The 17,328-nt window shown below is 42.7% G+C and overlaps 1 protein-coding gene across 3 annotated transcripts in view; it reads right to left on the minus strand.

Moving 5' to 3' along the window:
* Window positions 1-8,917: 8,917 nt before the first annotated feature.
* The window catches only part of TRAPPC9 (trafficking protein particle complex subunit 9), a 468,020-nt gene continuing 459,609 nt past the window's right edge, over window positions 8,918-17,328 (minus strand). For all 3 annotated transcript variants that reach the window (XM_052703585.1, XM_052703584.1, XM_052703586.1), the window contains one exon: window positions 8,918-12,061. In XM_052703585.1, the coding sequence (XP_052559545.1) occupies window positions 11,882-12,061 (180 nt within the window). In that variant the 3' untranslated portion in view covers window positions 8,918-11,881. The remainder of the gene's footprint in view (window positions 12,062-17,328) is intronic.

The raw sequence follows: 17,328 nt of genomic DNA on the forward strand, positions 1-17,328 counted from the left end.
ATACAGCTTCCTGAGGCAAAAATCCCTTTGCCAGCTGCTCCTTGCACAGGGATGAGCATCTCCTAATTCTCATGCAGGGACCTACTGGTGTTTGCAAGCTTGTGAACCTTCACTTAGATCAATTAACAAGAGTTTCTGCTAGCTCTGGTGCTACAAAAGCATTATTCAGTGAGCTGAAGTCCTGCAAGTTCCTTTCATTGTCCATCATTAAAAAGAGCATCCTCCTTCTCTACTCTGCCCTAATGAGGCCACACATGGAATACTGTGTCCAGTTCTGGGTACCACAGTTTAAAAAGGGCACAGATCTCCTAGAAGGAGTGCAGTGAAGGGCCACAAAGATTCGTTGTACCATTGTCCTAGCAGTCCTAGAGGTCCTGGTGCCCAATAGGAAAGGGGATGTTGTCACTACAGATGGAGGGTGGAGCTAAAAAACACTGTGAACAAGCCAAAAAAGTATAGGTGAATAAATACTGCAAGAGTTGGAGAGGAGATTGCAGTGTCCTAACATGCCTGCAGTAGCCCTGGGAAGGCTCCAGCATGCAGCCTTCAGCTTTTCCTTTGGGGCTAAAGTAAAGCCTGAAATGGCTATGTGAATCTTTATGCAGCATGAAGGGATTCAGCTTGTGACCCAGTTTTCCTTGCCAAGTCTTCTCTCCAGACACTGTTTTTAGCATTAAATATTTTCTTCATCTATCAATCAGCTTCACTGATGTTGAGCCCTTACCCTTATCTGCCTGAAAAACAATACAATTCTTCATTTCATCTCAAATTTTCATCTTCAGCAAGAAGAGATCTCAGCTCTCCCTTGTTCAGAGAAGTTTCTCATCCTATTATTTCCCATGCCACAGGTTGTATGAGCTTTTTCTTGAGTTGCGATGATGTGAAGACCAGCTAATGGCAAGAAGATGCTCAGAATACCCGCACAAAGAAAGCATCCAGAAGACTCTCATATATGCAGTCATATGTACAGTTTCAGCCACCAGCTGAGGGGATGTTAAGCAATGCAGCTATGGTACTTCAAGCCCTAAAACTCCCAACTGTCCCTGCAGAGCAGTGTGCTACAGAGACCAGCACTATGGATGCTCCTCTGAAGCTGCGCTGTGATTCACAACACTGATAGCATCTAATGGCCCAGTGATTTTCCCTTAATAAACCTTTCCTGAACTGAACTATTTTTCCTTTTGAGTCCCCACCCCTCATCCCGCTTCCGCAAATAGGGGCATTTCCTACTGCAGCTACAGGAACTCTCCATCACCACACTGAAATTTCCTACAGCCTTCCTGGCATTTGTCCTCTGAAACTGCCTGCACTCATTCACAGGCTTTCTTAAAGCTGAACAACTCATAGGAAAACTAGCAGAGTTTAGCAAGCTGTTGTAAAGCCAACCAGCATGTATTTGGGTGTGCTGCTCTTCTTGTTGCAAGCATCTGAGACAACCTTAGCACAGCCCAGGCTGGGAGGTGGAGGAAAAAGGGTCATTTTGAAGCCTGGGTTTGTCTCCCTCAGCTCAGCAATAACAGGTTTCATAAGCTATTGACTTTTGTTTGAAATCCCTGATTTTTGTTAAGTGCTTGTCGTATTTAACAGGTTGGATATTATTAAGAATTTATTCTCAGACAGAGTAGTGAGACATTGGAACAGGCTGCCCAGGGAGGTGAAGGATTCACTTTCCCTGGAGGTGTTTAAGGAAAGGGTAGATGTAGTACTCTGGGACATGGTTTAGTGTGCAATATTGGAGGTAAATGGACAGCTGGACTAGATGATATTAGAGGCCTTTTCCGACCTAGATCATTCTACGATTGTATGATTCTGTGATTTGTGCAGGTAAGTCAACTGGTTTGTTGTCTGTCGGGACAGTCACATTACATCCTAACAATATAATTTAGTTTTTTGTCAAGGGACCATATCAGGGTTGGTACTAAGCCCTCTATTTTCTTTATTTTTTTCCTGACTAGATAGAAATGCGGGTTATTCCTGAGTAGAGGATGTTATTACAGCAAGCATGAGACCAGGCCACAGCCCTGATGACATGGTAGGGGCTTTGCTGCAGGCAGTGAGTGTGGATCTCTGCTGTAAAGAGATAAAGGGGTAATGGATGACATGGGATATTTTAGGACATCTCAACCATTAGCCAAATGGGGCCATTCTGAGTGCACAAAGGGCTGCTCACAGCATCCATTTTGCACAGGAAGAAGTGCCAGAAGTTGACAGCTGGTGGCTCATCTAATGGGCTACGCAGGCTCTGCTTGGCCAATATGTGCCAGTCCCTGCCCTGTTCCTCTTCATTCCCTTTCCCGAGGTCCCTCTCCCTATTGAAGGGAGCAGTGCCATAGGAACAGTCATCACAAGGCCTCAGGCTGAGCCGCACGCATGCTTCAGCAAGGTTTATATTTTTATGATTTGATTTGAATTCTTTCTCCCTGTAAAAGATTGTTGCAAACACTGAGCTTTTAAATTAAAGGGAGTTAATGAAAGTGTACCTGTGATAACTATTACTGGATCCCTTGTACATTCAACAGTCGCATTAAGATGATTTCTTATTATCTCTAAGCCCATTCTGAAGGCATGTTCTTGCTGTTACAGCCCTCCTGTGCACCATCGCAAGTGCGGGTTTGCTGCCCAATGTGGCAGAAAAAAAAAAGAAAAAAAAAAAGACTGTGTTGCTACAGCTCTGGCATGGATATTTTTTCTAAGACAGATGAACTGGGACTTACAAGAAACCCTGCTCAACACATCCCTTGGATAAAGCATGGCCGTGTCTCCATGTCCCTTGGGCATTCTTAATGCAAATGGAGACTGCACCTAAAGCAAGAGGAGGTCTTTATTTTGTTCCAAGAATAGCAATGCAGCTTTCGGCTGAGAATGTGCTGCCTTGTACAAAACTCTATCAAACATGACAAAAATGGAATATTGTGTTGGTGTAGCCAAGGTTGCTGCAACCACTTCACTCTTCAGAGTCGATTCGGCAATCTACTTGCAAGGCAGACAATCCAAAATGTATTTGGTGCATTTTCAGTCAAAAACAGTCCACAAAATATGTATTTTCATTACAGCAGCCACTTCACTTTGATTGAATCAGGCATTCATTCTTGAGCAGTTCTCTCTGATGCAGCAAAGGGTTTTGCCACTGTGGTGGTTTAGGTGTGTTTACCAGCCACTGACATCAAGGTGGGTCGCAAGACAGAGGACAGATCCATGTCATCCAGCTTTGCTTTGTTTTACTGGCAAATGAGTGACTAATTGCTCCTCTCAGAGGTAAGATGTGGGAAAAGTGGGGAAACCCCTCTCCACTTACTGCTTGCAAAGAGTCAGTCTGATCTCAATTCATCTGTTATTGTCAATTTGCATAGACTGGTTTGGGGTAGTGATTTGTTTCTGTTGGACCCACAACAGAAGCATAGGCACAAAGTACACAAAGGGAAGGGAAGGATGCAGAGCTGGGTGGGTTGGTACAGACTGTACCTGTTACCATAAGGTTGAGCCATTCCAGACTACAGAGCTTCCTCTCTTGATGTCTATTATCACCAAGATGGAGGTTTCAAAACATTTGTATCTTTAGTTGCAAGTGAGAAAGAGTTGCTAAATTGTTCCCTCCTGGGAAATACTGTGCAGTATGAATAAACTTTGGGTTGAGCTAACCGTGTCTGTCTACATCTGGGCAAAGGTCATCATGCCCTCTTTGTGGCCAGACTCTAATGGCAGGCACTTCTTCCTGAGCTGTCTGAATCTGCCTCAAGAGCCCTCCCACTTTACACCAGCAATATGGGGGCATTTGGAATGTCTCATATACATCAGAGAAACTGTGACCACAGCCACTGATTCAACAAAGTGCGAGGAGCAGCAGCAGAGCCCCAGTCATTTTGGGGTGCAGGTACCTGCTGCACCCTCCTGCATCTCGGAGAGGAGGAAGGAGGTGTGGCATTCAGTGACACTTCTTACTGCATAGCTGTGCTTCACATTCAGAATTTCACATGCAGTGCTGGGACAGCTTAGAGAGACGTCATTAAGCAACAGAACATGGATTTTGCAGGAGACAGTAAGGTGATACTGAATCTCCTTGCTTCCACTCTGCTCCCCAGTGCACCTTGGAGCGCACAAACTTTGGAAAGGCAGCAGAAGAAAAGGAGATTTAGAAGATAAAGCCTTGCCTGAATGTTGGCCAGGAGCTGGCAAAATTAGGGAAGACAACAGTATTATGGGCTAATTCAAACCAGACGTGCTGGGTCTGAAGGGAGAGCCCAGCCAAACAGGGCTCCTTTTGCCATTCATGGAATCATTAAAGTTGGAAAAGACAACTAAGGTCATCAACCATCAACCCATCACCACATGCCCATTAAAGCACGTCCCTCTGTGCTGGATCTCCACCTTTCATGAACACCTCCAGGGACAGTGAGACCACCAACTCCCTGGGCAGCCTATGCCAGTGCCTGAGCCTTGTGGTGGAAGAGCAAGGATGGGTGAGCTGAAATGAGGAATGAAGAATTCATCCACAGCATAGAGTCTGGGATTCTTTCTGTCTGCTCCAAACCCAGAAACTGATGGCCAGGTCAAAATGGTATGGTATGGTTTAGCTGCAGAAAAGCCACACAGAGTCACGGGTAATAAAATAAATAAGTCTAACATCAGAAAAAAATGAAAAAAAAAGTCACTGAGACTAAAATCTAAAATCTTCACAATAGAGAATCGTGTTAAGCAGAACTAACACCAGGGCTTTTGGAGTTCTGAGCACACACATCTGTCCCATCCTCAGTCCGTAGCTGGGGTTGTTGCAAACAGCTGCTCTGCGCACTGCTATCTCAGGAACCAGCTGATGTTGCACAGGGAGCAGATGCAAGTCAAATCCAGCCAGGCTGATGGGTGGCACATTTCCATTAGTGTCCTATATGTGCAAACAGATAGAGCATTGCCTCCCAGCTGCCAAAACACGGCCACCTTATCTACAGCATGTGAGGAAAGAGAGAGGGAAAATATGACCACGGCCAATCGGTCACAGCTCAACACCTCTCAGCTGAAGTGGCTCATTGGAGCAGATATGTACAAAGCCAACGTAAAGCTGCAGCACGTGAAATGTCCCCTTCCTCTGGACATTTCACACCATTTGGTCCCAGGAGAGCTGTATTTCCTCATCATGTGGCTTCTCACTGACATGCCGCATGATGCCTGGAAGGTCATTGCACACCAGGCTGATGATGGACACAGCCAGAAGGAAAAATACTGGGCTTAAGTACTTATTTGTAGCACAGTGGTGCTGAAGGGCAGGGGTATCTCTCGCATCTTACTTACAGGTAGTGATGTCTCCATCCCAGCTGGTTATCCTGACCTCTCTTTGTAACCATGGCTGGATTTCTTCCTTGCGGATCTTTTCTTGGTGGATGTCCTGTGAAGCACAGGTGAGTGCCCATTGTGTGCCTCCTGTTTATACCCAGTGATTTTAAATGAGACTAAATAGAAATTAATAACACTAGAAATTAAGTAACTTAATACAAATTCGTAGCATCACTGATCATGCTTGCTGTTTCTTCCAGTAGAGCTTGTGTGAATCCAAGCCATCACTATGAACAGGCTACAAGCTCTAGAAAACACAATTTTATATTGTAACCAACAGCACGAGCATTTACAGAGCTATATGAAAGGAAAAATCTGGTAGATTTACTCAATATTTGTATAGAAAAAAATTACCCCAAAGCTCAGGAGAAGTTGAGGTTGGAATAATATTAATTATTAATATTTAATAAATATAAAATAATAACAAATAAATATTAACATTTCTTCTCAGAAAGAGTGGTGAGGTATTGGAACAGACTGCCCAGGGGGGTGGTGAAGTCACTCACTGTCCCTGGAGGTATTGAAGAAACGCATAGGCGTCACACTGAGGGACATGATTTAATAGGCTTGGTGGTGATGGATTGATGGTTGGACTAGATGATCTTAGTGGTCTTTTCCAACCTTAGTGATTCAATGATTCTGTGATTTGCTCATATTTTGTCAGAATTTTTGTGTTACATTTAGAAGCTCATTATCCCAGGACTTCATTCTGACAGCACATGGAAGATGCCAGTATCTACATGCAATGCAAATACTACAGCCCCAGGTCAGGTCCCTGCAATGCCCACCTGAGGAGACTTTTAATAATACAGCCCTGGCCCGGACTGCAACCAGGTGTGGAAAGGCAGGAGCAGCTACCGTCTCCTCCAATAACACGAAAAGTCTTCCTGCGCTCAGCAGTCCAAGTGAGGAGGAGCTGCGATAGGACTTTATACCTTTACAGCTTCCTCCAGGATGCTATTTACATTACAGATGCCATGTGAGGGAAAGAGAAACTTCTTGCCAAAACTGCTTTCTTTGTCCATGGGGTCTGCAATGGTGGCATCTTCCACACAAGCAAATATTCACAGAGCTGCCTGCAGGGTTTATTTTCATGAACTTAATTATCTTGCCCAATTCTCATTTCACAGCTCTTCTGCTCTGCTCTTAGACTCACATTACCTTTGCTCTTATGCTTACTCCAGGGATCTGCAGACACCCAACTGAGCAAGATCAGAGGTGGTACCAGTGACATCCTTGGTGCTTGACACCCCAAGACTACACCAAGCATGACTGCAGGCAGAGGGGAGCACATACAAACGCTACACTCCTTCCACTGAACCCTTCTGTAATTCTTAGGAGCTGCTGACCTATTTTAAGGCAGAGGTCGGAGAAAGCATGACCATTATTAAAAGGGTGATCCAGGAAATTTTAATTTTTTTTTAGGGTGAAAAAAAGATGATGAAAGGCAAAAAGTTCCCTGTTTGACACTTCTTAAGGTCACACTTTGTATTAAGGTTCAATTTATAAAGAACACATAAATGCCTAATACATGTTTAAGTGATTGATGAATCATTTATTGTATATTGCTGTTGAACTGCTGGTCTCTAGAGCAGTGACATAACCATCTACAATACCTATGCTGCCCTATGTACAGCCATCGATAACGCCGGAACATGAAGTATTTGTGTGATAATGTGCTTACCACATCTAACATTCATGAACGCTTTATAAACAATTTATAAATGAAATCTTAATATACAGCCTAACCTATTTTTAACGTTGTGTCAGTTATATAATCCGTTTGGCCTTGATTTGTCTCAGCAAACTCTGGGCACCTCACAGAGCTGCCCGTGCCTGCAGCCCTCCACCAGTTCTCCCTGAAATTTCTATCCTCCCACTCCTTCTTTACCTCTTTGCTGCCCCACAGAGCACTCACTGTGTCTGTGAGGGATGCTGTGCCCTTGTAGACTTCAACAGTCTATGTGGTGCTGTAGTTGCACATCAATAGCCCCCACATGTGTACACATGTACTGCAATACCACTTTTCAACCCAAATAATTTCGTGGTTTCAGTATGGCACAGCCAGGCAGAGATGAATGTGGCAATGGTGTGGGGAGGAGTGGAAAGCCTTTGACTAGGGTCTAGGACCATGTACCTGATAAAAAAGCTGCATGAATGGCATCCTGGATTAGAAATATGTCTGAACTAGCCTCCTGTGGAGGGTGACATAGAACTCAGCTTGTCTCTTCACAGCCTCAAGATCCAACAGCCCCAGCCTAAGTCCTTACAGGAGATGTTTCTCCTGAAGGGTGGTGTCATGGCATTTGTACTTTGGATTCAAGCTGTTGGGGAAGGAGATGGTAGGCAAATGCATACACAAACCATTGTTAGCATTGCAGGGCTTCAGTCATAGGCCTGGACTGCACTGTAAGGACACAGGCAGACTGGATAGCAGAAGAGCCTTGCTTCTGACACAAATCAGTGATGACATCCTCATACCATTAACAAGATGCTTGTTGTTGAACTATTTCAATAGCTGGCCTGGTTTCTTTCTGGCAGTGTCTCTGTTATTTTGTTCAAACTGACGGCATGCTAAAAAGGGGCTCAGATCAGCCAGTCAAGGTATCAGAGAACATGGAGATGTACATTGAATTCTCTTCAGAGGATCCAGGACTCCCTTTTAGCTGTGTTTCCTCCTTGTTCTTGCATGCCTGCCCCTATACCAAATAACTGCTGAACAGTTCTTTAGGAAGGTTTGTTGCAGTTGCAAAGATGGAAGCCAGAGGAGGACACGGACACAGCCCACGTTGGCAAAAGCTTAGGAAAAGGAACACCTGGGAGCACAATTGCACACAGGAGGAGGAGCACTGTCTGTCCTCTAATATACAGCTACTGGGCACAGTCTTTGGGTATAAAGTGATTTCCCAAGGCATCTGTCCATGCAAATCCTAGGGAACCGGGATCGTTTAGTCTGGAGGAGGCTCAGGGGACCTTACTGGCCTCTACAATTCTCTTTTTGCAGGTATCTAGCAATAGGATGAGACATAATGGATTCAAGTTGCACCAGGGAAGGCTCAGGTTGGATATTTGGAAAAGTTTCCTATCAGAAAGAGTGGTGATGCATTGGAACAGGCAGCCCAGGGTGTGTGGTGAAGTCATCATCCCTGGAGGTATTCAAGAAACATGCAGATGTAGCACTGAGGGACATGCTTAGTGGGCATGGTGGGAATGGGTTGATGGTTGGATTACATGATCTCAGTGGTCTTTTCCAACCTTAATATTCTGTGTTTCTATGACCTGTGCTTCAAAGGTTTCTTGTTGTGTCTGGTGTAGGTGTACACTGAGAACATACTGCCTTGGAAGGATTTTTCAACCAGTCCTCCCAAACATACCTCCAAAGCTGGTTCTCCTTCCTACCTTTGAGCTATTTCTGTGGAGGACGGAAAGGATACTGAAGCCTAAGACACCCTTCACGTGATGCACTTCTTTCCCCTCAGCTGACAGTGGAATCAAATACATTCTCCTTTCAGAGACAGAAGGCAGCTTTGAGGGATACATTATTATTACAAGTAAAAGAAACATAACACTATCAAGAAGAGACAGGCAGAAATGGAAATAACACAAGTATTTATTCAGATAATTAGATTTACATAACTTAAGTTTCTCCAATGCATACATAAACTGAACCAACTCCTGCTCTCAGCAATGGTGATTATATTAGGAATGATTTAATTCAACCAAGTGGGATCATACCAGCTTGTGTATCAATGCAGTTTGGCTCATCGTATTCAAAGTAATATCTGGGTGGTTTGGAGAAAGAAAAACAAATTTTCCATTACAGAAAAGGAGAGCACATCAGGGAAGTATCATCCTTTACTCAAGCCACTGCAAAGACTGATCTTGACAGCAATTCCAATGAAAGCTTCCATTAAAAAGAAAACCAAAAGCAGTATTCTCATTTCAAGTGCCTTCTCTTACCACTTCTCCAAATTACACGGACTGTAACTTCTGGTCAAGTCACAAATGATCCCCAGAAGGAAGAATTTCTTGTGTTTCATCTCTCTCACCAAGACAAGTAGAAGTGTAAGGAAATTGGGAAAGGTATCATAAATGCCAAAAGCAACTAAGTCTCAAAGTTGACAAGGGACAGACTGGTGTGCTATATAATGAGCAGATAGACCATTAAGAATCAGCTCACTCATAAAACACAGATTTATGAGCATAAATGGCAGATTTATAATGGCATGTTGGGAACCTAGGAAATATGCAGCTATCTTTTGCTATAATAAAACCTGTTCCCATTCCAGCAGCTTCAGTGGGCTGGGGATCACCCCTTTGTATAAAGGGCAGAGGAGTGTTGCAGCTCAGTACAGGCTTCACAAGAGCAATGCCCACTGTTCTTAGAGAACACTCTCAAAAACATGCTGGGAAATGATCCCTTGCTGGGTAAGCTGAAGCACCCTGACTGCACAGCATCTGCTTCGCAATATTTTTGTTTCAAATGCAATGTGGTTCCTACATAGTCATAGCTGTATTCCTAGCATCTGCAGATTACCTGCTGGGAATACTGAATGAAACCCAATTTGGATTTTGCTGCAACAATGTTGTGTAACATAGCAGAGAGACACATGTCAAAAGTAAGCTTTTATGGAAAAGATTAACTGGTTTAATTCCTGATCTCCTGGGATGCTATTTTTCTGTGTATACGCCTATGCAGTGACAGAGAATTCAGCCTTATGGCACAGAACTAGTCAACCAACCTCCACCAACAAAAACATGCCCAGCTTGGCTGCCTTTGACCCTCTTTCCAAGGGTGACTCTGGCCCAGAGCCACTGTGCAATCAAAGGAAGAGTTCTGTTAGTGGACACTGTGTGCTGGCAGCTGACAGAGCAGTACATCACTGCTAGTAAATCTTCAGTTGGTCTCTGATTTCCAACATGTTAAGTCTGAAGATTTCCACTCTGTGTACAGAGCCACAGCTCAGGAGCAAACACTGACAACATTATCACAATACAGTTGTGGAGATAATACCCTGTATACACTGGAAACACAGCTATCATGCTAGAGCTATATACTTTCCTCAATTTATAATAAAACAGTGAGGATGGATACATTACAGTCATTTGCAAACATGCAATGAATTGAGTTTTGAGCACTGTTGCATTCCTCAGGAAAGCACCAGTCACATCTAAGAGTACAACTGAGCACAGTGCAGAGCCAGAACGAGCAGCTATCCAAGCATGACCAGGATGGGCCAGACCAGGTGGGTCCACCTTAGGATGAAATCTACTAAAAAAAAATTGCTAAGGGGTTGCACTTATAGAGCTAATTTGAGCACTGCTGCTGCATCTTGGTGTATTCATCCCTGAAATTAATCTACCACGAAGAGCTGCAGGCTGTAAATTTAAGGAAAGATTCAGAGAGGTTCGAAACTCATTCATACAGATCAGACACCTCCCTGCATTACACAGGGAAAGTTTGGGTTTCTTTCTACAAGAATATTTTTCTGAAAGACAACAGGTTGAATCTTCAGTAGACTCATCATGGAGTTCCATGAATCAGGAATTCCATGCCCTTAATTACCTACTAATTAGTCTTACTAACTACAACAAAATAAACAAAAGAAGGGGAAAAAAACCAACAACAACCCAACCACACAATCAAAGCCAGTCTACTAGCATGAAAAAACAGATCCGATGAGTTTGCAAAAACTGATTCAAAGTGATAAGAATGGCCAGCTGATTAATTCTGGTGGTTCTTTAAGTGTCTGAAAACATTTCAATCTGTTGTCATGGTATAAAACAGAACAATGAAAGCCCGAATTTACAGGCAAGCCCCAGGCAACCCAGAAGTTGACTTATTTCCTTTCTCAAGGACAAACTCTTTAGCTTCCCATTGCCTTTTCTCATTTCTTAATAGATCTACCGAAGCAAAGGCAGTGACTCTACCAGGAGCAAGTGGCACTCAGCTCAGGGGGTGAACAGAATAACTGAAGGCATATTTACTATTTTTTTACTTTCAGTAGCACAGGAAAAGGCATCTTTACTCCTATTTACCACGAAAGACACCCAATACTCAGCAGAAAAGTGAACTACAACAAGTCTGAGAACTATTCTGACAGAGAACCTCACTCCCAGGGTAATGTAAATCCAGTGTAAGCCAGGAGGAAATTCATACAGAAATTTCAGCTCCTGTTGAAATGCTAAAAAGGGATTATTTAAGTTGGAGCAGAGACCTTCAAACACATGGTTAAGTTCAACCCTCTTAAATTTAGCACTTAAGGCTCTCCCAAATCCACTGATCTCAATAGGTTGTATGAAAGTATGATGCATATATTAGCAGTTTCAAAGATTTTTTGGAATCAGAGGAAAACTCTAGCATGGTTATAATGTCTCCTTCTCTTAAATTAGCAATAGCAGCTGCCCAAATGACTATCAGAATTCAGAAAGCATTCAGCTGTTCCTCCAAAATAGGGACTGTGGCCTGGGGTTGGACAGAAACAAGCTGGGGTCAAGCAGAGGATGTGCCAAGCGTTTCTGCACACTGTTGTTAATCAAATAGCACACAGCACATTTACAGCTCAGCTTCGGCCACGGGCTCCATTGCACGGATGTGGACACTAGGAAGGCAGAACCAGGAGAGAGGCAGCTCCTTGCTGCAGTTGTCTTCATGGAATTTGATATTCAGATAGAAATCGCCCGTGTAGAGGAAAAGAAGTGCTCCAAAGTACACAGAGTCTTTGGTTGGCTTTACCTGCAACAGCAAATGTGAAAATCAGTAAAATTAAACAAGCAACAAAATAAAATAATTGCTCTTTGCAAGCCAGTAGCTCCTTAAAATTATCTCAAAGCACTCTAGAAACATTCATAAATTAAACATCTCAATATTACTGTTCCACAAAAAGAAGTAAATTTCTTGTTCCTATTTTAGCAATGGTAAAATGAGAAATTAAAATGCTGTGTTATTCAGTCATGCAGCAGTGCTGTGGCACAGCTGAAACCAGAAGACCTCCAGTAGTCACTGATTTCAAAGTCCATTTGGTTTAAGGCAAAAGCCACTCATAATGTCCTGAATAATCAGGAGCATCTTCCCTTAGACTGCATTCATCAGAATCGACATTAAAGGTTCTAAATCATAGCTGTGAACTCTTGCTAAACGCATGGTTAAACACCATTTAACAACTTAGCAATAACTAAATTCACCCCTGCTTATTATTCAGACACAATCTGACTGCAAACTCTAATCAGGAATCTTTAATGTTCACCCTCACCAAAATAAATGTAGCAAGACATATCCCCGAAACAGTGGGATTTACCTGTCCAAATTAAACACTGCACTGTGTTTACATTTATACATCCTCCTTCATCACCAAACCATTTATGATCCATATCTTTATTGCCAATATCTTGCTCCACCATTTCAGCAAGGCACTCAAGTAATTTTTAACTTTATCAAACTTATCACTATTCAGCATGTGCTACTGTTTGAATAAACATCTGCTTCTACAAGATGTTAAATCCATTTCCAGATTAAAGTCACTGCAGATACGAAACGCTGAATTGGCACAAAGTCATACCATTGGATGGAATTAGTTTGAGAGATTCTGAGGAGACTGTGTCAGTTCAGCAGAACAGACTCCATAAATGGCAACTGGTGCTTTTCAGTAGTGCCCTTCACTCTATCCAGACCATCCAACCAGTTCCATTCTGCTCTCTGGACCCTGATAATTTCTCAAGATATCACTTGGGGCCATCCCTACTCTCCCAGGCAGGCTTGTGTGCATGTATTTTCTTTTTACTTTAATTAATATTTATTGGTAACGGGCTTTCTTTGGTCCTCCCCAAACACTTCAGCATCCATCACAATACAGAGTCCACAGCTGATTCCAATTGACAGTGACACAACACCTGGTCAGCCAAGCTGAGACCCAAACCCAACCACCAAGGAAACTCTGGCATTACATCCAGAAGCACTGTGCTGCCCAGGTGTGCATGACTTGATCGGAATCAGGGGAAAAAATGTTAGCAAGGGACATCACTGGGAAATGTGCTGTTTGCTTCTGTTCCAGGCTTTTTTGGACCTTTGTTGCTGAGTCTTTTAGCCAGCAGGCATGTACCCCTTACAGCCACCTGGGATACTAGGTTGCTTTGCTGCCTAAAATCCTGCTCCTACACCAGAACCTGTCTTTTCACAAGCACTGGTATCATCAGAGCTGGCAGGGCCCAGACTCCCTTTGGCTTTGGTGCCGATCACTTTTGCTGACCTACAGCAAACTTGTGTCAGCAGCGTATCATCCTAGTGAGTAATGAGAGCAGTCACAGCTGCTGTACTGACCCACGTCCTTGGCATCTCACCTCCTCTCTGGATACAAGTGTGTGCCCTCTGGCATTGCGTCTGGACATGCAGAACATCAAACAGTCTCCCCTCCTGCTCCCTTTTCCTCCTGATAGGGCTGCCTGCCTTATTTTTGTGGAACTGATGCATGCAGAGAAGGACAGAGGCAAGCATTAATGCAAGTAATGGGTGGAGGTGAGCAGCAAATGAAGCCCCCAGACCTTTTTTTTTTCCTCATCCGGCTGCCCCATGGAAAAATATCTGTTAAAGCATTGATCATAGCTCTTGACAGGTGGAAATGTTGTGTCTTCAGGCACATCAGCATCAATACAGTCTCTTCATCTCTTTCAAGTTCTGCCTATGTGGTAGCAGTCCCTGCAGCATTCATCCTTTTTTTTCACTGTAAGTGGGAAGAATCAGCGAGGCAGGTAGTGGTATGTGACCAGATCTGCCTGTTAGGGGCCAGATCGAAACTGATTGCTATACTGCACACAGGACTCGTTTTGAGAGTAAACAACACACATTTTGGTGTCTCCATGCACTCTACGTATCCAAGATCCTACTACAGTAGGCATACATTCAGCACAGCCAGCAGAGCTAACTGGTAAGTAGATCACAGAATGATCTACTTGGCCAGCCTCCAGCTGTCAAAACATAGATACCTCATAACATTTTGGGATGAGCTAAGGCACTGTGAACAGTAAAGAAGGTGCAGCCTTGCTTTCCATTCTGACAAAGGAACTTGAGAATAGGTTTCATGGCTGCTGAAATAATCGTAAATTCTTTAGTATATTTGCAACTCTGTTTTCAGCCAACAAACAGAACCTACAGGTTTTCAAATGGAATGGATAAAGTGCAATGAGATAATCAACTCAAAAATTTGATCATGTGTCTTTACTAGGTTTTTCTAAGACCTCTCTTACCACAGAAAGACATCCCTTGCTTCACAGTCACAACTGTCTGAAAAGCAGATATGTTGCCCCATGTGCAATAAGTCAATCATCACACAATCAGAAGACATTGCTTATTTATTTCAGGGTTGCACAAACCTTGGTGTTAAATGGTTTCCTGCAGATCAGATGCACACTCTGAACTATGTATGTGCACAACATTTATACACAGAAGTTAAAAATTTCAGTCCATTTTCCTCATGGTGATTGGTTAGTAATTTTCATACAATTATAAAGGTTCACAGACCTTTGGTTTTAATGCCACGCTGGCAATACCTCCAAAGCATCCATATTAATTTTCCCTTCAAGGTCTACTGGCTGTGGTAAGTGGCTGGTTAAGGAAACAAAGTATTTATTCTTCTAGTATCTAATACAATGGTAGCTCAGTGTGTTTTGAGTTGGCCTTCAAGAGAATGTCATCGCTTTTTGGCAGTACACACATTTGAGACAAACTGTTTTCAAGGAGAAGTACAGGAAGAACAAAATTTCATCAAAAACTTCTGATGAACACCTTGACAACTCACTGAGAATTGCAATCACTGCCATCGAACAAGATTGATGCTTTAGTTTCACAAAAAACAAGGTCAAACATCCCACTGATTTTATGGTTTTGTTTCTCTTTTATGTTTTAAGGTAAATATTTGAGAATTTAAAAAGTTTTGTTATTTATATACTTTAACTATATTATACATTTTATAAGAAGACCAAGACAATTCCTCTCTGCTCAGTGCAGCTCAGGCAAGTCAAAAGGTTGGACACCCATGATGGAGGATACCTAGTTTTAGGCAACTGAATCACATCCCTAGGATCTGTGCTGGGATCTGTGTAAGGCTGAGACAGGCTCCATGGACAGCAGGCTCTTTTGCCTAATGAGAGCTCAGCCAGCATCCATGGAGACACCTCCTTGTTCAGATGTCTCAGTCTGGAACCTAAACCACCTAAAAATCCATAAAATGGATAAATACATCTGAGCCATCTGTTCAACAAAAGGATTCATCTGAGAAAATGTAGGTGTCAGACACAGAATGAAGCAAAATATTCCCTGAACTCCACTGGCCTTGGTGACTCAGTGGCCACGAAGGGATGCCGCAGGCCTTGCACAGATGTGTACACAAGTTGGATGTAACCCACTGGAGCTGACATTCACCATCCAAGTGACTCAGCTAGTTTGAGAGAAACATAAGGACTGCACAGTCATGCCTGATCCAAGCTGAATTTGTACTGTTGATTGATCTAGCAGCATGCAGGCCGGGCAGTCTCACCACCCAGGCACTATCTTGTATGTTGCCCCAGTCTGGAATGATGGTACACACGCATGCTTGCTCAATCAAGCCACAGAGTCCAAAGAGATTTTACTATAATTCCACTAAATCCTCTGCATGTAGACCTTGCTTACGCTCCCGGAAAACACGACTGAAGATTCAAGAAAGAAAAGTTCCTCCGAGACAGAAGAAAAATTAAGTTTCTAGCTCCATCCTAATCCTTCCCCGATTCAGGCTGCCATGTGGGACTGATCCCTGAGAACTAACTACTAATTATTTATACTGCTGTAGTACTGAAGCAACTCAGTTGGAGATTAGGGCTCATGCCAGCTACTGTAGATGCCCCCAGAGAGTTTACAGTGCGAGCAGAAGTGCCAAGAAAACTAATTTGGCCAGATGGGCCACAGAGGACCTGCCAGAAGTGAGCAAATGTTCGTCATAGCTTCTGAGCTGATTCAAAATGACCATCTCCTAATGAGTTCTTCCTCATCTTCCACTACCACTCATCTGAGCTACTGAGAGATAACACACCTAAAAAAAAACTGCCTGAGAACAGTAATGGCAAAAGCAGGAACAACAAAGGAAGACGAATTATTGGTAGTTACAGGAATCTCCGTAGCGTATCATTTTTTTAATTTGGCAAGAAGTAGCTCTGTCTGATCAATCAACTAGTCAAAATACTGGTAAGAAAAAAGGATTTTTAATAATAAGGCTAAAGTTAAACTTCAGATTGCAAAGCAAGATAATAAATAAATGCAGAAGAATTTGAATGGGTGGGCATCCATCAATGTTACCTCGTGTTTCAAAACCTCACTCTAAAAAAATGTACACTATCTAAATGATAACCAATGAAGTCACCTTTTCTGCTAGACAAAGAAAGGTAAGGCTAATCAAATTAAAAGTTAATTTTAAAAATAAAGGCTTTATGTGATTTAAAATGTATGTAAATATCTAAATATTCTTTAAAATTTTGAGCAGAGGACTTTGCTTTTTGAGGTAGTGTATCCTAGCAGAGCCTCTGGGACACAAGTGCAGACTGCTGCTCTGAATGGAAGTGGGATCACAGAGAGATGAATAAGCACTACCTTCAAGAGAAATCATCTACCTTTACGTGACAAGAAAGTGAGAAACAAAATTGTGTGACTTTTACCCTTAAAAAAAACCTCTGTTCATTCATACATGTGGAGCACTGTATGTGCGCTAAACATTCCTGCATGCATTCTTCGTCTTCTAAATAGATGCAGAAAAATGGTTTGAAACTTTTTAGTCTAGAAATAACAACAAAAAAATTGTGATTTGTTCAGTGTTAAGGCATTAGGCCTTACAATAAGCTAATACTTAGGAAAGCAGAGAGATGTTTTATTTTGTTTTTCCTGAGAGGTCACATTCAACTGAGCACCAATACTGTTGCTATTTCTCCATCATCATGACAAAAGACCAAATTTCTAGGGTATTAGAAGTATCTTGCTGTAAT

Source organism: Tympanuchus pallidicinctus, unplaced genomic scaffold (assembly GCF_026119805.1).
Source record: "Tympanuchus pallidicinctus isolate F22 unplaced genomic scaffold, pur_lepc_1.0 scaffold5, whole genome shotgun sequence".
Taxonomy (NCBI): domain Eukaryota; kingdom Metazoa; phylum Chordata; class Aves; order Galliformes; family Phasianidae; genus Tympanuchus; species Tympanuchus pallidicinctus.